Source organism: Oncorhynchus mykiss, chromosome 21 (genome assembly GCF_057628025.1).
Source record: "Oncorhynchus mykiss isolate SJ-2025 chromosome 21, ASM5762802v1, whole genome shotgun sequence".
Classification (NCBI taxonomy): Eukaryota; Metazoa; Chordata; class Actinopteri; order Salmoniformes; family Salmonidae; genus Oncorhynchus; species Oncorhynchus mykiss.
The window spans coordinates 9,664,844-9,688,216 of NC_143042.1; the positions used below are offsets into that span (position 1 = coordinate 9,664,844).

Below are 23,373 nucleotides of genomic sequence, written 5' to 3' on the forward strand. Positions count from 1 at the left end.
CTCTCTGCTGCAGTGACTGAGGGCACTGTTTTGAAGCCATCTCTACTTAATGCATACGTTTTAAATTACATGTGAGCTAAATATAAAAAACATTTCCTTAAAGTGTATTTTTTGTTTTGTTTTTAAAGTTCTAATGTTACTGTCTACAACAACAAAAAATGATGTAGAATTCCATTCATTCCTATCCTATGGAGGACTGCTCCTTCTGGGGAGTGCCAATATGACTGACCTGTGGCTTCAAAGTCACTCGGTGGCCAATTCACATAATGCAGTCCAGGGTTTGTATACATCACTGAGGGGAACTTGCGTTTCCAAGCAACGCGTCCCTCCTGAAACAGGCTATGAGGAAATAATGGTAGCTAAAGGTAAAGCAAGTTATGTTTCTTATCTATTAATATGAATCAACAATTATTTAGGTATTCTCCAAATTATGACAAATTCAAGTAGTATTTTCGTTTAATTGTATATAATTTTTAGAGCTCACTTGTCAAACAAAGTTCCAACTTCCATTGCTTGCTGGCAAGCTAATGTTAGCTAGCTAGTTAGTACAGAGCATTGCTGTAAAGATTGCGCATTACCTTTCAAGGGGGGAGCTACCCACTGGGTAAAATCTGGTTGAATAAACGTTGTTTCCACGTCTTTTAAAAAAATTTTTTATGTGATGCCGTTGAATTAACCTAAATCCAGTTACATGTAATGTTGATTTCACGTTCCATTCATGTTAACGTTAGTTGACAACTCAACCAAATGTAAATCAAAACCAGACGTTGAACTGACGTCTGTGCCCATGTGGGTGGCTAGATATTTGGTTCACAAAGTTACCATAAATGAAAAATGACAGCCTATCAATGAAAAATGACAGCCTGTGAATGTGAATCATAACAGGCAGCTGGTACAGAAATTCATGTCTTTGTGTGCGCTGTGCATCATGTCGCTACTGAATGTGTATGAACCAAGAGAGGTCTGAACATGGACCCAGGTGACCATGCATGCCCAAAAGTGCCATGTCATATCCTGAAACCAGAGAGGGGATGAGCAGTGGCAAAATTAAAGTGGTGGGCCGCCTCTCCCGAGCGGCGGAGGCCAAACGACGGATGGCAGATGGCCAGGACATGCTGACCTCCATGACACAGATGGTGGCCTGCACCCAGGACATCCAGCAGAGATACCGCAGCATCCTGGGGCCACTGTCCCTCTTCTTCCAGTCCAACCCCGAGGGAGAGAAGAGGGCAGGTGTGTGGCGATCTAAAGCTGTTTGAGGGAAGACAGCCTGGTGCCTTGTGTGAGGTGCTATTGTTGATCTGTGATTGTATGCATGAGGCCTTTGAGTTATTTGAATCAACAAAAGGATGTGTAGACAGTTTTACCCACCTAAATTCTAAAGTCTAGGCCTATTCATTTACAGGGCTGACCTGAAAACACACACAGGGTGTCGATCTACACAGTCTATTTTCTCTATCCACATGCCCCACACATCTCTTATGATGCCAAAACAAAATATGTTTATTGTTTTTATGAATGGAGGTGATACAGGAGAATGAAAGGTACCGTATGTACACATGTCCCGGGTGTGTTGTTCCTCCCAGACAGGGTCCAGGAGGAGAGAACAGTGTCCCCGTCGGTGTCAGAGGGGGTGAAGACCAACCCCACCTCCCTGGCCGACATGCGTCAACAGCTGCAGTACCGGATCCAGGAGCATTCCGTGCTCCACTCCACCCCTGTGGAGGATCAGCAAGCTCTGGTGAGCCACTCCATTAGGATACACTATACACTCTCTCTCCTAAGCATCTACTAAATGGATGGATGGTTGGATAGATAGATGGATGGAACAGTGTCACACACACACAGCCCCCATCCACCCAAAACACTCTGCGACTCCCCCCCCTCCCCCAAGGCGGCGGTAATGACGTCAGAGCTGGGCCTGATCTGGCAGGACCTGAAGGGGCTGATGGACGAGCCCACGCTGAACCAGGAGGAGAACAGGCAGCTGCAGGCGGAGACGTGCCAGGAGGTGCTCCGCATCTGCCAGGAGCTCTACCTCAACTATCTCCACCTGCTGGACAGGCTGAGGCGCCGCGCCGTCTTCAGCGACCAGGCCAACCGCAGCCGCCTGGGGGCACAGATGGCCATAGACTGCACCAGCCTGTGAGTGACTGGCGAGCAGGGTTTTCCCGAGCTCCATTATTTCCTAGATGAGGATCTAAGGTCCTCAAATCAACATCTCTAGCTTCTTTAAACCAAGATTTACAATTGAAACCAATTGTAGCCAAATTCTTATAGTCGAAAATGCATGCTAAGCTCGTTACTTGAATTATCGATCATCCACCTTTTGTCGATAAGTGCAAACTCACCAAGCAGCTGTAAATACAATTGGTTGTTGTTATTGTTCGCCTTATTGCTAACGGTTATTCTTTCTCTGCAGTTTAAACGTCCACTCGATCAGACGCAGCGTAGCGGCAGGGATCAAGGCTACGCGGAGAGCCCGGCTGAGTGCTGAGAGACCCAGAGCTGCCGGACGCGACCTGAAGGGGGCGATGGAGACACACACAGCGCTGCCATGCAAACTGGACTTTGGTCTGACTCTGCAGACCAAGGCTGGCTGCAAGAAGAGCGGTGCCATCAGACAGGGCAAAAACCCTATCGAGAGGGACCTCCGAGAGGTGAGAGACAGAGAAAAAGAGAGGGAGAGAGAGTGTGTGTGTGTTTGAGTGAGTGTGGGTCTGTCTGTCTGTCTGTCTGTCTGTCTGTCTGTCTGTCTGTCTCTGTGTGTGTGTGTGTGTGTGTGTGTGTGTGTGTGTGTGTGTGTGTGTGTGTGTGTGTGCGGTACCTACATCTTTCTGTGTGGGTGTGTGTGTCTCCATGCGTGTGAATGTGTGTGTACACTTGCTTCTCTGCTGTTTTGGTGTGTGTGTGTGTGTCTGTGGTAAAGCTACAGGGAGCTGAGATGTTCCCTTCTCTCTCCCTGTCTGTCTGTCTGTCTGTCTGTCTGTCAGATGACTGAGAAGATGGGAGACATGGACCTGGAGCAGGTCTATGACCTGATGCCCTGCCACCTGGAACTGATCACTAACAAAGGCTTGCTATCTCTCTCTCGCTCTTTTCTCTCTATTGCTCTCTCTCTCTCTTTCTCTATCTGTCTCTCTCTCTCTCTCTCTGTCTCTCTCTCTGTCTCTCTCTTTCTCTCTCTCTGTCTCTCTCTTTCTCTATCTCTCTTTCTCTGTCTCTCTCGTTCTCTGTCTCTCTCTCTCTTTCTCTCTTTCTGTCTCTCTCTCTCTTTCTCTATCTCTCTTTCTCTCTCTGTCTCTCTCTCTGTCTCTCTCTCTCTGTCTCTCTCTCTGTCTCTCTCTTTCTCTCTCTCTGTCTCTCTCTTTCTCTATCTCTCTTTCTCTGTCTCTCTCGTTCTCTGTCTCTCTCTTTCTCTATCTCTCTTTCTCTGTCTCTCTCTCTCTGTCTCTCTCTTTCTCTCTCTCTGTCTCTCTCTTTCTCTATCTCTCTTTCTCTGTCTCTCTCGTTCTCTGTCTCTCTCTCTCTTTCTCTCTCTCTTTTTCTCTGTCTCTCTCTTTTTCTCTCTCTGTCTCTCTCTCTCTTTCTGTATCTCTCTTTCTCTGTCTCTCTCTTTCTCTATCTCTCTTTCTCTCACACAGACAGCCACACACACATATAGTCAAGTACACTTGTGACAAAAATAAACAATTGTTTGTTAGTACTAGTAGTAGTGATATGTGTGTGTGTGTTTAGATGCAGCGCGGGCCAGCTTGGCCAATGTTTCACCGTCAGATGAGGAACCCAGCATGTATTACCATGGCTACACCAGACTAAAGGTATTGGTATAGTTGCACTGTACTATTCACACCCACTCCAACTGGTCCCTGAAGACATACATACAGGACGGTTATTATTTATTTATTATTTATTATTAGTATGAGTTATATTTTATGCAGTTATTTTTGTGAGCACCCAGGGGTGTAGTTCCATGCCAGACCTGCAGAGAGAGACTCTCCTGGAGGAGCTGGAGCTGGAGGCCCTGCCTACCAGACCCCAGTCGCCTCTGGTGCTGCTGGCCACTGGGCCCTGCTCCAACATCGAGAAGCCCATTGACCCTGCCCACGACCTCAGGAGGTGTGTGCGGTAGAGTGTGTGTGTGTGTGTGTGTGTATTTTTGTGCTTGAGTGTGTGTATTTTGTGCTTGTGTGTGTGTGTGTATATGTGTGAGTGTGTGTGTGTTTGTGTGTGTGTACGTTTGTTCTTATGTGTGTGTATGTATCTAGGTTGCTACAGGACAGAGTGATTGTGGATCAGGCTGTGACAGACTCTGACACAGACCTCCCTCCTCTGATCAAGGCCCTGGCGTGGAGAGGTTCCACCAAACTACAACAGCTCACACACACTCTGCAGGTAGGGAACACACTCTGTAGGTAGGGAACACACTCTGCAGGTAGGGAACACACACACACACACACACACACATGCACACACATTCTTTCACCATAGTATACTTCCTATACCCCCCCCCCCCCCCATCTATTCTTGTCCAATCCTAGAAACAGGAAGAGGAGGGGGAGAAGAGGGAGGGTGCCAGTGGAGGAAGGTACAGGGTGCCAGTGGAGGAACCGATGCACCCCCAGGGAGCTGTGGTGAACGTGGCCCTGTCCCACGTCTCTCTAGCCCGCACAGCCGCCGCCCGCGTCTCAGACAGGGTTCTCCGCGACACCATTAACATCCACACATACCCACCCGTCTACAACTACCTCACCAAAGAGGTGGGTCACAGAGGAGGCGGAGGATAGACATGTTATTATTACTACTTAGTGTGTGATGATGGTACTGTTATACTGTTACTATCACTATGACCTCATCATGGTGGTCTGACCCCTCTCTCTCCCTCTCTCTCTCTCTCTTCTTTTCTCTCTCTTTTTCTCTAAACAGCTTGAGCTCTCTTCAGTGCAATGGCTGGATCGTAACCTGTTTGCCGGGGAAGAAATAAAGGAAGTCTATAAGGAGTTATCCAAAAGCAAATCTACACAGTATCTCAACTTCGATGAGGTGAGATATACTCTTTTACATTGCCTGTTGAATTTAATTCAGGAAAAATCCATTCTTAAATTGGCAATTGTTGATCCAGAATTTCAATTAATCTCTTGAATATCAATAGAATTGACTCCCTGTTGATCTGTTCCTTTCCCCTATAGGACGCCATGATAGAGCCAGCCCTGACCAACATCAGATGGAGTATGAAGAAGAAGAACCACCAGAGGTTCATCAACCCACAGCTGAAGAGACAGAACACCAACGCCATGTCCCACAGGTACTGTACCCTGTATCCCACTTGACTCAATACCCGAACACCACTTTAACACGCTCTCTCTCATAATACAACACATTTTCTCACAGAGAGCTGCAGGTCTCCCAATGTAACTCAAAGTGAGTGTGTGTGCGTGTGTGTGTGTGTGTGTGTGTGTGTGTGTGTGTGTGTGTGTGTGTGTGTGTGTGTGTGTGTGTGTGTGTCCAGGAAAAGGACCGAGATCCCAGCGGACCATAAGAAACCGGAAGACCAGAATTCCCGGGCCTTCACGGCCTGGCTGCAGTGGTGGAAGACTGACCTCTCAGTCGAGGACTACCTCCGATACATCACCAATCAGGTCAGAGGTCACACATTCTGTAGTTACAGGAAGCAAATAGAAGAAGACTTTCTAATTAATAGAAGGCAGTAAATGCATAAAAATCGATTGAGTAACTAGAAGAAAATCAACCGGTTTTGTTTACAAATAAATCTCAATAAACAATAAACTTATGAATTGGACCATAGGTTATGCATGTACATTATAGACATGGCTTGATTTATTTTTTGTGTTTTGATGTTGTTGTATTTTAGTAGTTCTACTTTTTTTATATTGAATACTGTGCCCTGTTGGGTAGGGCTTGAAAGTTAAGCGTTTCACTATAATTGTGCATGTGACAAATAAAACAAATTGAAAATAGGTGCTGGTACTCATTTTGGGCTTGAGTACTGTTTATATTTAGGTGCCAGAACTTTTCAGTCATTATTCTATAAGAGGTGCTGGACCTCAAGCAGTAGAAAAGTCAAGGTGCCGGTACTCAGTACCGAATGTAATGAATACTTTTTTGAATGAATGAATGACATTTTATTTTCGTGTCAAATCGCCAATTGGCAACCCATCCCTTATGGGATTAATTGACACATAAACAAACATTACAATAATTCAATAAAGAAAGAAAGAAAGAATAAGTAAGGTAAAAATCAATACATAATAGTAAATTACATCCCTAGAGCAGTAAAATAATTTACATACATACATAACATAACATAATATAACATAACATAACATAATATAACATAACATAACATAACATAATATAACATAACATAACATAACATAACATAATATAACATAACATAACATAATATAACATAACATAACATAACATAATATAACATAACATAACATAATATAACATAACATAACATAATATAACATAACATAACATAATATAACATAACATAACATAACATAACATAACATAATATAACATAACATAACATAATATAACATAACATAACATAACATAATATAACATAACATAACATAACATAATATAACATAACATAATATAACATAACATAACATAATATAACATAACATAACATAATATAACATAACATAACATAATATAACATAACATAACATAACATAACATAACATAACATAACCAGATAAATACATACAGAAAAAAAGAAAGAATAAAAATACCCAAATATGTATAATTGCTAGTAAACTCAAGAATGTCTTCACCAAAACAAAACTGAAAAACACTTCTCTTAGTACCTGGATTTCTAAAAGTCATTATCTGTGTTTTTGTCTGGTTGATCATGAGACTCCATATTCTACACCAATTGACTGCACATAATAACATGTTCTGCAGGTCTTGTTCAGTTTCTTCCATCTAAATAGTATCATCAGCATATAAAAGGATTCTTAACATTTCATCATCATATCTTACTCCAATATTTTACTGTGGAATTTCTTTTGCCAAATCATTTATAAGCAAAGCAAACAAAGTCGGTGATAAGGTGTCTCCTTGTTTTACACCCGGGAAACCAGTCTGTACCATATTCATTAACCTGCACACAAGCAATTGATACTTTGTAAAGAGACTGGATTGCGTGATAAAATTTCCCATCAACCCTTGTTTTTAACAAACTATAGGCTAAAATATCCCTATTTTCAAAATCAAAAGCTTTCTGGAAATCAATGAAACATGCCAAAGTAGGCTTCTCTTTGTGTAATCTATTTCTGATTATTGTACAGACCGAGAATATATGACCTGTACAGGCTCTGGATTTACGAAAACCATTTTGTTCTTCCACCAGAATGTTTTGATTCTCCAAAAATGTAATTAGCCTATTGTTGAGGATGGATGAAAATATAATTTATAAACTGTACTTAATAAACTTATGCCTCTATAGTTCAGTTGCACTCTTGGGTAATTTTTTGAAGATTTGGTAATGGGATTCACTATAGACTTATACCAAGTGGACGGCAGTATACTGTACTCAAAACACATTTGGAGCAAATCAAATAGGACGTGAATTAATTTAGGGGATTTTAAAACCTCATTAGGCAGTTCATCAATGCCAAACGCTTTCCCATTTTTTGCAGCATCAATCACCTTCTTAACTTCTGCCACAGACAGCTCCTCATTTAAATACGGGTTACATATATCAGAGGGTTCTAACATTGTATTTTCCAGTTTAGTTTTCAGGGAACATATGTCTTTATAAAAAATGTCCTCAAAATATGCCACATTTTCGTTACCTGAGAACAAACTGGCAAACCCCTTCTCCCACTCTTTAAGTACCTGTGTAATATCAGAATACCAGTGTTTTTCCAGGCCCAATTCAAGCACTAGATACATGTCCAATAATTTCCATGTCCAGTTATTGTTGTGGTATCAGAGAGTGATTGACTAGGACTCTCTCTGTCTCTGTGTCCATGTAGGACAATGACTACCTGTGGGCGGCGTTCCACCTGTACGATAGTGGCGATAGTGACGATGAGGAGGACGAGAGAAGAAGACTGCTCCAGCTACGAGGAGACGAGAGGAAGAAGTCTGTCTGTCTGTCTGTCTGTCTGCCCCACTATTTTCATTCTTTTTTTCTCCATTCTTTTTTGTTGTAATCATGTTTCTTACATTATGAGGACTGCGAGCAGCTAACAAACCCGTGTGTGTGGATAGGAGGCGGAGGCAGAAGATGGAGGCTCTAAAGGGTCAGAAGCAGGAGTACGTGACAGGGGTGTGGAACGTCAACACGGTGCTGCTGGGAGGGCTGTGGAAGGAACCCGATCTGGAGGGTAACACACACGCACACTGTGACTTTTAACCATAGTAATTCAGTGAGTCATTCAAACGCAGGATGTTCCAGTCAAGGATTGTGAAATAAAAGGAAGTCAAACAGTTCTGGTTTAGTAGGTAATGTCATGACTCATTGGATTTCTGGCTTATTGGTACTAAACCTGTTTCATAGCCTATTGTTTATAGACTCATAGGTAACTTATTGTCTGTTGGGTTTTTTACAGAGGAGGAAGAGAGCCCAGATGAAGAAATAACCAGCTCTAAACAGGTATGTGTGTGTGTGCATGTCTTAGTACACAGATGATGCAGTAAATGTACCATAAATGGATTTACAGCCATTGTAATACAGTCAGGTTTTATGTGTCATTAAGACTGGGAGCCTTCGATCTGGGTAGTTCTCTCCTTCCTTGTCCCATTCCATCATCTCTCCTTCCTTGTCCCATTCCATCATCTCTCCTTTCTCTGTCCCATTCTATCATCTCTCTTTCCCTGTCCCATTCCATCATCTCTCCTTCCTTGTCCCATTCCATCATCTCTCCTTCCTTGTCCCATTCCATCATCTCTCCTTTCTCTGTCCCATTCTATCATCTCTCTTCCCCTGTCCCATTCCATCAGCTCTCTTTCTCTGTCCCATTCCATCATCTCTCCTTCCTTGTCCCATTCCATCATCTCTCCTTTCTCTGTCCCATTCTATCATCTCTCTTTCCCTGTCCCATTCCATCATCTCTCTTTCTCTGTCCCATTCCATCATCTCTCCTTTCTCTGTCCCATTCCATCATCTCTCCTTCCTTGTCCCATTCCATCATCTCTCCTTTCTCTGTCCCATTCTATCATCTCTCTTTCCCTGTCCCATTCCATCATCTCTCTTTCCCTGTCCCATTCCATCATCTCTCTTTCTCTGTCCCATTCCATCATCTCTCCTTCCTTGTCCCATTCCATCATCTCTCCTTTCTCTGTCCCATTCCATCATCTCTCCTTCCTTGTCCCATTCCATCATCTCTCCTTTCTCTGTCCCATTCTATCATCTCTCTTTCCCTGTCTCATTCCATCATCTCTCCTTCCTTGTCCCATTCTATCATCTCTCCTTTCTCTGTCCCATTCTATCATCTCTCTTTCCCTGTCCCATTCCATCATCTCTCTTTCTCTGTCCCATTCCATCATCTCTCTTTCTCTGTCCCATTCCATCATCTCTCCTTTCTCTGTCCCATTCCATCATCTCTCCTTTCTCTGTCCCATTCCATCATCTCTCTTTCTCTGTCCCATTCTATCATCTCTCTTTCCCTGTCCCATTCCATCATCTCTCCTTCCTTGTCCCATTCCATCATCTCTCCTTCTTTGTCCCATTCCATCATCTCTCCTTTCTCTGTCCCATTCTATCATCTCTCTTCCCCTGTCCCATTCCATCAGCTCTCTTTCTCTGTCCCATTCCATCATCTCTCCTTCCTTGTCCCATTCCATCATCTCTCCTTTCTCTGTCCCATTCTATCATCTCTCTTTCCCTGTCCCATTCCATCATCTCTCTTTCTCTGTCCCATTCCATCATCTCTCCTTTCTCTGTCCCATTCCATCATCTCTCCTTCCTTGTCCCATTCCATCATCTCTCCTTTCTCTGTCCCATTCTATCATCTCTCTTTCCCTGTCCCATTCCATCATCTCTCTTTCCCTGTCCCATTCCATCATCTCTCTTTCTCTGTCCCATTCCATCATCTCTCCTTCCCTGTCCCATTCCATCATCTCTCCTTTCTCTGTCCCATTCCATCATCTCTCCTTCCTTGTCCCATTCCATCATCTCTCCTTTCTCTGTCCCATTCTATCATCTCTCTTTCCCTGTCTCATTCCATCATCTCTCCTTCCTTGTCCCATTCTATCATCTCTCCTTTCTCTGTCCCATTCTATCATCTCTCTTTCCCTGTCCCATTCCATCATCTCTCTTTCTCTGTCCCATTCCATCATCTCTCCTTTCTCTGTCCCATTCCATCATCTCTCCTTTCTCTGTCCCATTCCATCATCTCTCTTTCTCTGTCCCATTCCATCATCTCTCTTTCCCTGTCCCATTCCATCATCTCTCTTTCCCTGTCTCATTCCATCATCTCTCTTTCCCTGTCCCATTCCATCATCTATCCTTCCTTGTCCCATTCCATCATCTCTCCTTTCTCTGTCCCATTCCATCATCTCTCCTCCCTTGTCCCATTCCATCATCTCTCTTTCCCTGTCCCATTCCATCATCTCTCCTTGTCCCATTCCATCATCTCTCTCTCTTTGTCCCATTCCATCATCTCTCTCTCCCTGTCCCATTCCATCATCTCTCTTTCCCTGTCCCATTCCATCATCTCTCTTTCTCTGTCCCATTCCATCATCTCTCTTTCCCTGTCCCATTCCATCATCTCTGTCACGCGGAATGACACTGGAGGGACGAAGCAGGTACGGGGAGTAAACATTTAATAAACAACGGACATAGACGAGACAGGAACAGCGTCAAGAACTAAATACAAAGACAAAAGACAATCAATGAAGCAGCAGGGAACAGAGCTGAGGAACTGGCAATTATAGGGGAGGAAATAAACAGGAGATAAGTGAGTCCAATAATGCTGATGCAAGTGACGAGGGAGGGCTGATGTGCATGATTGATGGCAGGAGCGTGTGATGCAGGGTAATCTGGCGCCCTCAAGCGCCAGAGGAAGAGAAGAGCGGGAGCAGACGTGACACTCTCTTCCTCTGTCCCATTCCATCATCTCTCCTTCCTTGTCCCATTCCATCATCTCTCTTTCTCTGTCCCATTCCATCATCTCTCCTTCCTTGTCCCATTCTATCATCTCTCCTTCCTTGTCCCATTCCATCATCTCTCCTTCCTTGTCCCATTCCATCATCTCTCCTTCCTTGTCCCATTCCATCATCTCTCCTTCCTTGTCCCATTCCATCATCTCTCCTTTCTCTGTCCCATTCCATCATCTATCCTTCCTTGTCCCATTCCATCATCTCTCTTTCTCTGTCCCATTCCATCATCTCTCCTTCCTTGTCCCATTCCATCATCTTTCTTTCTCTGTCCCATTCCATCATCTCTCTTTCTCTGTCCCATTCCATCATCTCTCTTTCTCTGTCCCATTACATCATCTTTCTTTCTCTGTCCCATTCCATCATCTCTCCAATTCCTTCAGATCTACGCATAACAGTTTGGGACTGATTGGGTTCTGTTCCAAATCAAACTCTAGCTTCTACCCCTAGGGACTTTCTGTAGACTTGAATTGAATAGGCCTTAGCAATATGGATACTCCCTTTAAAAATTGTTTTTACTAAATGTCCTTTCTCCCTGTCAGAAGGCCTATAAGAGGACAGTGAGTGTGGGGAGCAAGGAGGCCAGTCGAGGGGGGGTGATGGGAGAGGGGGACCAGGTCCAGAGCAGGCTGGAGAGGATCTGGACACTCCTCTGCCTGCCCGACACCTACAGACTGGACATGGCCATTAAGTACAGCTCCCACGCACGCAGGGACCAGCTGGAGGAGGTGTGCACAGTACACAGACACACATGCATACGATAACAAATACATACAGGTGAATGCACACTTACTGTACAAGTATCATGCCACCATCTATAGCAGGGCTGTCTAATTCTGGTCCTGGAGGGCCTAAATACTTCTATTTTTTGTTTCTACCTGGTAGTTAATTGTACTCACCTGGTGTCCCAGGTCTGAATTAGCCCCTGATCAGAAGGAGAGAATGAAACCCAGAAGTTTTTGGGCCCTCCAGGACTGACATTGGACAGCCCTGATAGAGGTTAGCAGAGATGGTAGCATGATACTTGATGCTGTGTTCATATTACCTCACCATATCACCATAGACACAGAGCTCACCATATCACCATAGAGACATAGCTCACCATATCACCAAAAACACAAAGCTCACCATATCACCGAAGAGACGCTCTGTCACCATATCACCAAAGAGACAGAGCTCACCATATCCCCATGGAGACAGATCACCATAGAGACAGAGATCACTGTATCACCATATAGACAGAGCTCACCATATCACCATAGACACAGAGCTCACTGTATCACCATATAGACAGAGCTCACCATATCACCATAGACACAGAGCTCACCATATCACCGAAGAGACGCTCTGTCACCATATCACCAAAGAGACAGAGCTCACTATATCCCCATGGAGACAGATCACCATAGAGACAGAGATCACCATATCACCATAGAGACAGAGATCACCATATCACCATAGACACAGAGTTTACCATATCACTATGGAGACCGAGCTCACCATATCACCATGGAGACAGAGATCACCATATCACCATAGAGACAGAGATCACCATATACTTCCAAAATCTTTTCTATACCTTGAACAGAATTTTGTGTTCATGCATACATTTGTGTATGTGTGTGTGTGTGTGTCCGTGTGTGTGTATTTTGTATACATCCGTGTGTGTGTGTGCGTACGTTTCCTCCCAGGCCACAGCAGCATGGGAGCGCGCTGCCCGTCTCATCCAGCAGAGGGAGTCTCTGCTGGCTCGTCTGGAGCTGTTTGAGAGGGACGCTTCTGACCCCAACCGCTTCTTCCTGCAAGGTACTGCATAATATATATCTGCTCTGGGGTAAAGTTTCCCCTCGGTGCAGATATAATCCCACGAGCCCGTCCTCCCTAATTAAGATGACACCAGCCTCCTGTGCTCCTTACAATATTATAACATATTGCTTTTACAGCATATTGTATTGGATGATATATTGTAAGTTGCTAAATATATCATCATATTATTATTGTTATAAATAAAAGGCAGTTGATGAAATATCTAATGCCAGAGTACACCTTACTGGACAAAAACATTTAAAGCACCTGGTATTCCCAGGCAGTCTCCCAGCCAAGTACTAACTAGGCCCAACCCTGCATAGCTTCTGAGAGGCTAGTATGGTCGTAAGTGAAGGAGCATATCTTCGTACACTATACAAAGGGAATGTCTCTCGCTCTATCTTTGTCTCTTTCTTTCCTTCCATCTTTCCTTCCTTCCTCTCACTTTATTTTTCTATCTTTCTTTCCTTCCACTCTCTTTTCTTTCTATTTATTCATTCCTGCCCCTCTCTCTCTTTCTCACTTGCACACTCATTTTTTTCTTTCTCAGGCTACCGAGGCACCTCTCTAGCCAGGATGGATGAGTCCAAGCACCGGAGAAAACTCAACTCCCAGATCTGTTCTCTGGAGAAGGTTTTGTCTAAGATTCTCCACCACATTACAGACAGCTTCCATGACACTGTCACCTACAAGGTGAGTCAGGCCAATGGGCCATACATCATGGGTCTATTAATTAGTGTACAGCGTAGCAAAATGTTTTGCAACGGAAAACAAAAACCTGTGTTTCTTATTAGACAAATTGAGCAAAGTCCCTCCTCATTTTTGCTTGTTTGCTTCCGTTGATTTCCTAGTGAATATGACCCACTAGTGTCACTGTGCTCTCTGACATACAGCACATGCAGTATGCTATGGGGGATAGAGAGAGACAGAGAGAAAGCAGAGTTTTTAGGTTGGTGATTTACCCTCATTGAAAGAGCTTTGCCGTTCCCTCACCTTCTCTATTTCTCTCTCCCTCACATTCTCTGTTTCTTCCTCTGGCCATGTCCAAAATCGGTCCTGTCTTGCCTACTACTTACTAAAACTGCACAATGTGTAATAGTCGTATATCCTATCTAGAACATACAAGTTAGAAAAAAATGTATGCAGTAAGTTACAAATATTGACATACTAGGCTCATACATACTGAGAAAACGCTATGAAGAGCTCTGCGCCATCCCCCTTATCTGATTATCCCCAATAACCAGAACTTGTCAACTCATCATCAAGTCCTTCATTGGTTTAATCAGGTGTATTGGGCTAGAACAAAAGCCCCAAAACTCTGGTGTAGCCAGACGAAGCAGTTTCCTCACAGCTGTGTTTTCAACGGTCACTCTCTCACTCTCTCCAGGGGAGGCCGTACAGGGAGAAGATGCGCTGGGACCGCATCGAGATGCTCTACTGGCTGCAGCAGGAGCGCCGGGTCCAGGCTCTGGAGAGGGTGGTGGAGGGGAGGGGCTCTCTCCCCACCAGACTGCCCCCCCTCAACCCCAACCTTCAGCTGTACCCGGGCACCCACCCCACCCCCCAAGGACACACCCCGACCCTCAGCCAGAGACCCCACCCTCACACACACAGCCCCTCCAATCCAACCCAGCCGAGCTCAGTGTATCCAGTATAAGTTTGAACGTTGTAAGCAAATAAATAAAATGCTTGGAAAATTGTTTGTATGCACTGCTTGGAAGGATATATTATATTTGATCATTTGTATGTATTCATATTATGTATAATCCATGATCATTATCCCTTGTCAAGTAAATGTATGAACGTGATTGGATAGTATATATGCACTACTAGTAGGTTCATATGACATTGTCAACATTTGATATGGAGAATATTTTGTCATTAATCATTTACATTACATGACAAAAGGAACGCTGTTTGCACTATGAGTCTATTTCGGGTCACTGTTAAGTGTCTTATCAGTATTGCCAAGTGCAATACCAAAGATACTGAGCTAGCACTGCAGGCCTACAAGTTTACAATGAACAACAAGCTGTCACGCATCACCAGGCAGCCTGCTCCCATCTGCCTAGTTACAGTTAAGCGCATGCTTTATCTCACCCTCTCACGTGTGCGCGAAACGCCACCGCATTGGTCATTTCAGACCGGCGGAAGTTGTTTTTGTTACAATTCAGGAAGAACCCTACTCATTTCAAAAATAGGTGGGGATTTTTGTCAGAATTACATTATTTTGAAAGGAAATTATTATAAACTTGAGTACTTATCGAGTGTGGATAGCGAGCTCCTGTGTCGAGCAAATAGATACATGTGAGTAATTGTGTTTCATTTGTTTCCTTACAACTTATTACGAGTGAAGTATGTGCCACCTTCAGTTAAAAAGTGTTGTTCCTATCTTGTTTTTATAAACAAACAATGTTTGTCTGCCTGTGGAAATAATAAACGTATAAATAGCGTTTGTTATGCATACTATATAGCCTACTACAGACAGCTGCTGTGTAGTTTTGGGAATGTCGGCTAGCTACACTGCTGTGTCCCACAGCTGTCAAATTAACCTTGGTAGTTAACTATAACGTTACGGTCTAAGTGCACAGTTAGCTAGTTATACGCCAGTCAGCTACTTTATATATATAGTAGTATAAAGTATGTATGTATGTATGTATGTATGTGTATGTATGTATGTATGTATGTATGTATGTATGTATGTATGTATGTATGTATGTATGTATGTATGTATGTATGTATGTATGTGTGTGTGTGTGTGTGTGTGTGTGTGTGTGTGTGTGTGTGTGTGTGTGTGTGTGTGTGTGTGTGTGTGTGTGTGTGTATAAACTTGTAACCTGACTAAATGACAAAAGCCCACAATCAATGTTCACTCTAAAGAGGAAATTTGGTAACTTCCTGACGTTGAATCAGCAATATCTGGGCAAGTCAGTGCACGCAGACTGAATGGAGGAGATGGATAACGAAAGTAGTCTCAATTGTTGTTTTTCTGCTACAAATTAACGTTAGATGGTCAAGTCATTCAGACTTATTCCATTCTCAACCACATTCATGGAGAAGTCACCTGTCCTTACGAAATATATTCAGTCAGAGTGCTGTATAACTGCAGTATGCTGCAAATACTGCCTCCAAAATACCACAGTCGACTGCAATCTTTTTTTGTAAGGGCAGCATTTTCAAATATTTTCTGGCACTGTAGTATTACAAGGATCTTCATCATACTGTACATCTACCAATCAGAGCTCTTATCAGTGTCCAGTTGTATTTTAGGTGGGGCACAGGAGTCACTAAGAGGCAGCAGTGCAAGTAGTAGTACTGTCCTAGCTCTGGTCCAGGGTGTTACGTGCAGCTTGAGCCTCCTTCAACCTATTATTGTTCAAGAAAGCTCAAGCCACACATAGCACCCTGGACCAGAACTAGTACTGCCCATACTACATCCATCCATGCAACTTCCTTTCCCCGTAGCTCCCATCACCTGCCAATTAATCACCATTCCAGCCCAGCCCACTTGTGTGGTTGGACCAGGTCTGGCCCGTTGGCATGGCGATGATGGAGGAAGGGGCGCGGAGCTGCCTGCTTCAGTCACGCTCCAGCCTGGAGCAGGACATCAGGGCTTCCTACCTGATGGATCACATGATCAGTGACGGTGTGCTGACGGGGGACGAGGAGGACAGGATCAGGAGCAAGGTGGGGTGAGGTGGGGAAGTACAGTAGCACCCTTTTCATACACTTTCCTATGTCCATAGTGGTAAGTGTGTAGTGATGATTAAGTGTATAAAACTGTTTGTTTTGAATTTGGCCCATAACCGAGTGCACTGTGCTGGGAAAACGGTTGGGTTCCTGATTCCAAACAAACACCCTCATAAGAGGAAGGGGAGAGAGAGGTAAGTCAGAGAGATTGCAGGGCTTTTTAAACACTTAACACTACGGACATCTGAAAGAACTGCATCGGTGTAAGAAAAGCAATAAAGTGGTTTCAAAATTCAAATTGTCCATCGATTAGCCCACCAGGAGAGAGCAGGCGGCGGCCCTGCTGGAGCTGCTCCTGAGGAAGGATAACCAGGCCTACATCTCCTTCTACAACGCCCTGGTCCGCGAGAGCTACGGAGACCTGGCCAGCCTGCTCCACAACAGCCTGCCCCTAGTCTCCCCTGAGGCTGAGAAGAGCTTCTCAGACGGTGGCACCCGCTATGGTGAGTTGCCCCAAAGGGTGGAGGATGGAGAATACCAGGAGACTAGGGCAGTCTGAGATGTGCCCTCCTTTTCTGATACAGGGACATAATATGCAGGGGCGCTCTATGTATATGTACAGTTGAAGTTGGAAGTTTAAATACATTTAAACTCAGTTTTTCAGAATTTCTGACATTTAATCCTAGTAAAGATTCCCTGTCAGTTAGGACCACTTTATTTTAAGAATGTGTCAGAATAATAGTAGAGAGAATGATTTATTTGAGCTTTTATTTCTTTCATCACATTCCTAGTTGGGTCAGAAGTTTACATAATTAGTATTTGGTAGAATTTCAGTTCTGCCCACAAATTTTCTTGAGGCCAGGGCTTTGCGATGGCCACTCCAATACCTTGACTTTGTTGTCCTTAAGCCATTTTGCCATAACTTTGGAAGTATGCTCATTGTCCATTTGGGACCAAGCTTCAACTTCCTGACTGATGTCTTGAGATGTTGCTTCAACAAGCCGCACTGCTTCTTAACACAGCGCGCATCCAACCCGGAAGCCAGCCGCACCAATGTGTCGGAGGAAACACTGGCAACATTGGTTAGCGCGCACTGCGCCCGGCCCGCCACAGGAGTGCGCGATGAGACAAGGACATCCCTACCGGCCAAGCCTAATGGTGCATCGCCCCACGGACCTCCCGGTCGCGGCCAGTTACGCCAGAGCCTGGGCGCGAACCCAGAGTCTCTGATGCACAGCTGGTGCAGCTGGTACAGCGCCCCTAACCACTGCGCCACCCGGGAGGCCAAACAGTTATATTTTTGTTTCATCAGACCAGAGGACATTTCTCCAAAAAGTGCAATCTTTGTCCCCATGTGCAGTTGCAAACCGTAGTCTGGCTTTTTTATGGTGTTTTTGGAGCAGTGGCTTCTTCCTTGCTGAGTGGCCTTGCTGAGTGGCCTTTATGTCGAGATACGACTCGTTTTACTGTGGACGTAGATACTTTTGCACCTGTTTCCTCCAGCATCTTCACAAGGTCCTTTGCTGTTGTTCTGGGATTGCGTTTCGCACCAAAGTACATTCATCTCTAGGAGACAGAACGCGTCTCCTTCCTGAGCGGTATGACGGCTGCGTGGTCCCATGGTGTTTATACTTGCGTACTATTGTTTGTACAGATGAACGTGGTACCTTCAGGCGATTGGAAATTGCTCCTAAGGATGAACCAGACGTGTGGAGGTCTACAAAAAAAAAGAATCTGAGTTTTTGGCTGATTTCTTTTGATTTTCCCATGATGTCAAGCAAAGAGGTGCTGAGTTTGAAGGTAGGCCTTGAAATACATCCACAGGTACACCTCAAAATTGACTCAAATGATGTCAATTAGCCTATCAGAATCTTCTAAATCCATGACATCATTTTCTGGAATTTTCCAAGCTGTTTAAAGGCACAGTCAACTTAGTGTATGTAAACTTCTGACCCACTGGAATTGTGATACAGTGAAATAATCTGTCTGTAAACAATTGTTGGAAAAATGACGTGTCATGCACAAAGTAGATATCCTAACCAACTTGCCAAAACAATAGTTTGTTAACAAGAAATTTGTGGAGTGGTTGAATTTTTTATTTTTTTTTTGGTAACAGTATTTTTATTGGAATTTCACAATTTTCACCCATATTAAGAGATACAACAACAGAGACAAAGCAACAAAAAAAACAGCACTCACTTTTTTGTTGCTTTGTCTCTGTTGTTGTATCTCTTAATATGGGTGAAAATTGTGAAATTCCAATAAAAATACTGTTACCAAAAAAAAAAAAAAAAAAATTGAACCACTCCACAAATTTCTTATATATATATATATATATATACACACACACACATGCGTACATACATACCACACACACCCATACATACGTACACCATTTTCCTCTTCCCGCTCGGTACTTCTCTCACCCCATCCCCATCATTGCGTCTCTCAATACATACATACATTTTAAACAAACTTACAAACAGAAATTAAACAAAAAAGCTCAGTTTAAACCAAGAAGTTAGGTTCCACACATGGAACGTACAGTGTAGTTCTAAAATACACAGATCCCCGCCATTCTAAGAGAATCCTTGCAGCATAATAGCTGATACCTCAGGTTCTAGGTATTTTAGATAAGGTTCCCATACTTTGTAGAACTGGTCTGTTTTAGAATGCAATGTACATGTCAGATATTCCAGAGGCACCCATTCAAATAGTATCTTATGCCAATCTTTAATAGAAGGAACCTTATCACTAATCCACTGTAAAAGGATGTTTTTCCTCGCTGTGAAGGTAAGGATGTTGTAAAGCCTCCTTTTACCCACAGAAGTAACCTGCCTACTAGGGAGACCTAACAGTAAAGAAACTGGGTCCAATTCTAGATCATCCCCTAGGATCTTTTATTGCAGAACACCAGACCAGTATCTTTGTATTTTGGTACATGACCATAAACAATGTGTTAGGGTGCCTGTATCAGTTTTGCATTTAAGACACTGAGGGGAAGAGGAAGTGGGGCTAAAAGCATGTCTGCGATTTGGGGATACATGCAATCTGTGTATTATTCTTAATTGGATTGCTCTAGTACGATTACATATAGATATTGTTTTTGCATATCTCCAAATGTCCTCCCACATCTATTCGTCAATAGTAACAGACAATTCTTTCTCCCACACTTGTTTCACCCTCTGTGTGTTGACAGCAGAAAAGGACCTTAAAGTATCATAAAACAGACTTACAGACATTTTCCTTTGTGGGGAAAAAAAGCATTCTTTCAATGACAGACACATCAGGGTTACCAATTAAGGTGGTGTTCTTCAGAATATAATGTCTTACTTGTAGGAAGCGGAAGAAGTCCTGCTTTGGGAGTCGATATTTCTCGACCATCTGCTCAAATGACAATAACATCTTATCAGCAAATAAGTCATTTAGCCTGCGTATGCCTTTATTAAGCCAAAAGTTAAAGCCAGCATCCAGCAATCCTGGACTGAAATCTGGGTTATTAAGAATTGGGGTAAGAGCAGAGGTTAGTTTGGACGAAAAACCAACCTAAGTGTTTGAACTTCCGACTTCAACTATATGTGTGTGTATGGTAGCGCACCTCTCTGTCTCTGCCATGTTTGACCCCTCTGTTTATTCCATTGGCAACATACTGTATTTATATATATATATAATGCTGTATTACCCTGTTCCAGTCCAGGCGGTGCTGAGTGAGGGCGGCGTGCCCCAGAGACCCGTGGTGTTTGTGAGCCGGCCAGCCCTGATGAACCGGGTCAGGGAGAAGCTCTACCGCTTGCAGAAGGAGCCCGGCTGGGTCACTGTGTTCGGCATGGCCGGCTCCGGCAAGTCTGTCTTGGCTGCGGAGGCAGTCCGTGACCACGCACTCATCACAGGTAGGTGGCTCCGTGGTGAAGTTTCCTTCCACAATCCTAACCAAGCCCAATAATGGGTAAAATGTCAAACTGACCCAAGATGCATTTCTGGAGGGGGGTTAATACATGTAGAGGAGGCTCTTTTTCTCTCTTCATTCACTTTCTCTCTGTTTTCTCTTTGTCTGCATTCACTTTATGTTTTCTCTCTGTTCTTTATCGCATTGGTCTCTTGACTGTTCTGTTCTTCTGTCTGTGTCTCTCTCTCTCTCCATCTTTCTCTCCGTTTCCTTGTTCGTTATCGCATTGGTCTCTTGACTGTACTGTCTCTCTCCATCTGTCTTTCTCTCTCTCTCTCTCTGACACCCACACCCACACCGGTCCTTCTGACCCCCCCCAGAGTGTTTTCCAGGAGGAGTCCACTGGCTGTCCATAGGCCAGCTGGACCGGTCTGACCTGCTGGTTAGGATCCAGTCACTGTGTTTCCGCCTGGAGCAGCAGAGCCAGGAGAAAGACCCCTCGTCCTCCCTCCACCGGCCTCCTGGCTCTCTGGAGGAGGCCAAGGAGCGACTACGCTTCCTCATGCTCCGTCGTTACCCCAGGTCAGTCCCCCAGGGTTGATGTGGACTGGTAGCAAACCTTTCAACTTGGTCCATTTCTTCTAAATGGTGGCTGTTAATGATGAGTAGAACGTTCAGTTGGACCTCAGAAGTTTTAGCTATGGAGTGAATTATTGTATGCTATTAACTCCATTATAATTCCTGTCAATTGAATTAGATGTGTGTGTGTGCAGGTCGTTGCTGATACTGGATGACATCTGGGACAGCTCGGTGCTCAAGGCCTTTGACATACAGTGTCGAGTACTGCTCACCACCCGAGACAGAAGCCTAGCCGAATGTGTCAGCGGTGTGTATGAGTAATAGCAGTGATATTAATACTAACATTACTACAGTAAATCAAATCAAATTTTATGTCACATACACATGGTTAGCAGATGTTAATGCGAGTGTAGCGAAATGCTTGTGTTTCTAGTTCCGACAATGCAGTAATAACCAACAAGTAATCTAGCTAACAATTCCAAAACTACTACCTTATAGACACAAGTGTAAGGGGATAAAGAATATGTACATAAAGATATATGAATGAGTGATGGTACAGAGCGGCATAGGCAAGATACAGTAGATGGTATTGAGTGCAGTATATACATATGAGATGAGTATGTAAACAAAGTGGCATAGTTAAAGTGGCTAGTGATACATGTATTACATAAAGATGCAGTAGATGATATAGAGTACAGTATATACATATACGTATGAGATGAATAATGTAGGGTATGTAAACATTATATTAGGTAGCATTGTTTAAAGTGGCTAGTGATATATTTTACATAATTTCCCATCAATTCCCATTATTAAAGTGGCTGGAGTTGAGTCAGTGTGTTGGCAGCAGCCACTCAATGTTAGTGGTGGCTGTTTAACAGTCTGATGGACTTGAGATAGAAGCTGTTTTTCAGTCTCTCTTTGATGCACCTGTACTGACCTCGCCTTCTGGATGATAGCGGGGTGAACAGGCAGTGGCTCGGGTGGTTGTTGTCCTTGATGATCTTTATGGCCTTCCTGTGACATCGGGTGGTGTAGGTGTCCTGGAGGGCAGGTAGTTTGCCCCCGGTGATGCGTTGTGCAGACCTCACTACCCTCTGGAGAGCCTTACGGGTGTGGGCGGAGCAGTTGCCGTACCAGGCGGTGATACAGCCCGACAGGATGCTCTCGATTGTGCATCTGTAGAAGTTTGTGAGTGCTTTTGGTGACGAGCCAAATTTCTTCAGCCTCCTGAGGTTGAAGAGGCGCTGCTGCGCCTTCTTCACGATGCTGTCTGTGTGGGTGGACCAATTCAGTTTGTCTGTGATGTGTACGCCGAGGAACTTAAAACTTACTACCCTCTCCACTACTGTTCCATCGATGTCGATAGGGGGGTGTTCCCTCTGCTGTTTCCTGAAGTCCACAATCATCTGCTTAGTTTTGTTGACGTTGAGTGTGAGGTTATTTTCCTGACACCACACTCCGAGGGCCCTCACCTCCTCCCTGTAGGCCGTCTCGTCGTTGTTGGTAATCAAGGCTACCACTGTTGTGTCGTCCGCAAACTTGATGATTGAGTTGGAGGCGTGCGTGGCCACGCAGTTGTGGGTGAACAGGGAGTACAGGAGAGGGCTCAGAACGCACCCTTGTGGGGCCCCAATGTTGAGGATCAGCGGGGTGGAAATGTTGTTGCCTACCCTCACCACCTGGGGGCGGCCCGTCAGGAAGTCCAGAACACAGGATCCGCTTCGCGAAAGTCATATTCTTGGTCGTACTGATGGTGAGTTGACGCTGCTCTTATGTTCAGTAGTTCTTCTCGACTGTATGTAATGAAACCTAAGATGACCTGGGGTACCAATGTAAGAAATGACACGTAAAAAAACAAAAAACTGCATAGTTTCCTAGGAACGCGAAGCGAGGCGGCCATCTCTGTCGGCGCCGGAAGTATAATGATCAGTACTACTGATAATGATGACTTCATTTATAGAACACTGCTCAAACATTACGCTCAATGCACCTGCTCATCAAACTGTGCATATGTGTGTGTGTGTGTGTGTCCAGGTCCTAAGTCTGAGGTGGCAGTGGAGAGTGGTCTGGAGGAGGGTCAGGCCTTGGAGATCCTCGCCCTGTATGTCAACAGGAAACCCCAGAGACTCCCAGAACAGGCCCGCAGCATTGTCAGAGAGTGCAAAGGTACATGCTCACGCACACGTATCTATAGTGTCAAAAGAAATTGTATTGAATGAAATGAAAATTCCATTCAGGTTTACAATAAAATGTCAATTTATTTC

At 44.1% G+C, this 23,373-nt stretch overlaps 2 protein-coding genes across 6 annotated transcripts in view; both read left to right on the plus strand.

The window, feature by feature from the left end:
• Positions 1 to 266: 266 nt before the first annotated feature.
• Positions 267 to 14,648, plus strand: ccdc87 (coiled-coil domain containing 87). The gene is given in 21 exon segments (XM_090213681.1): positions 267 to 365; positions 958 to 1,233; positions 1,587 to 1,741; positions 1,895 to 2,145; positions 2,423 to 2,660; positions 2,994 to 3,075; positions 3,739 to 3,821; positions 3,962 to 4,119; positions 4,269 to 4,395; positions 4,542 to 4,760; positions 4,927 to 5,043; positions 5,190 to 5,305; positions 5,510 to 5,639; positions 8,019 to 8,128; positions 8,257 to 8,372; positions 8,598 to 8,641; positions 11,688 to 11,873; positions 12,837 to 12,951; positions 13,502 to 13,644; positions 14,339 to 14,542; positions 14,545 to 14,648. Coding segments are annotated over 20 exon segments (2,925 nt in total). The 5' UTR covers positions 267 to 365; positions 958 to 989; the 3' UTR covers positions 14,632 to 14,648.
• A 383-nt stretch (positions 14,649 to 15,031) lies between these two features.
• LOC110499902 (apoptotic protease-activating factor 1) overlaps positions 15,032 to 23,373 on the plus strand; it is a 62,575-nt gene continuing 54,233 nt past the window's right edge. For 2 of the 5 annotated variants that reach the window (XM_090213680.1, XM_036957158.2), the window contains exons 1-7: positions 15,032 to 15,258; positions 16,417 to 16,638; positions 16,955 to 17,144; positions 20,334 to 20,531; positions 20,908 to 21,109; positions 21,301 to 21,413; positions 23,144 to 23,275. In XM_090213680.1, the coding sequence (XP_090069806.1) occupies positions 16,492 to 16,638; positions 16,955 to 17,144; positions 20,334 to 20,531; positions 20,908 to 21,109; positions 21,301 to 21,413; positions 23,144 to 23,275 (982 nt within the window). In that variant the 5' untranslated portion in view covers positions 15,032 to 15,258; positions 16,417 to 16,491. Of the gene's footprint in view, positions 15,259 to 16,416; positions 16,649 to 16,954; positions 17,145 to 20,333; positions 20,532 to 20,907; positions 21,110 to 21,300; positions 21,414 to 23,143; positions 23,276 to 23,373 lie in introns of all 5 variants that reach the window. The other 3 variants (XM_036957159.2, XM_090213678.1, XM_036957160.2) reach the window with 3 other exon arrangements.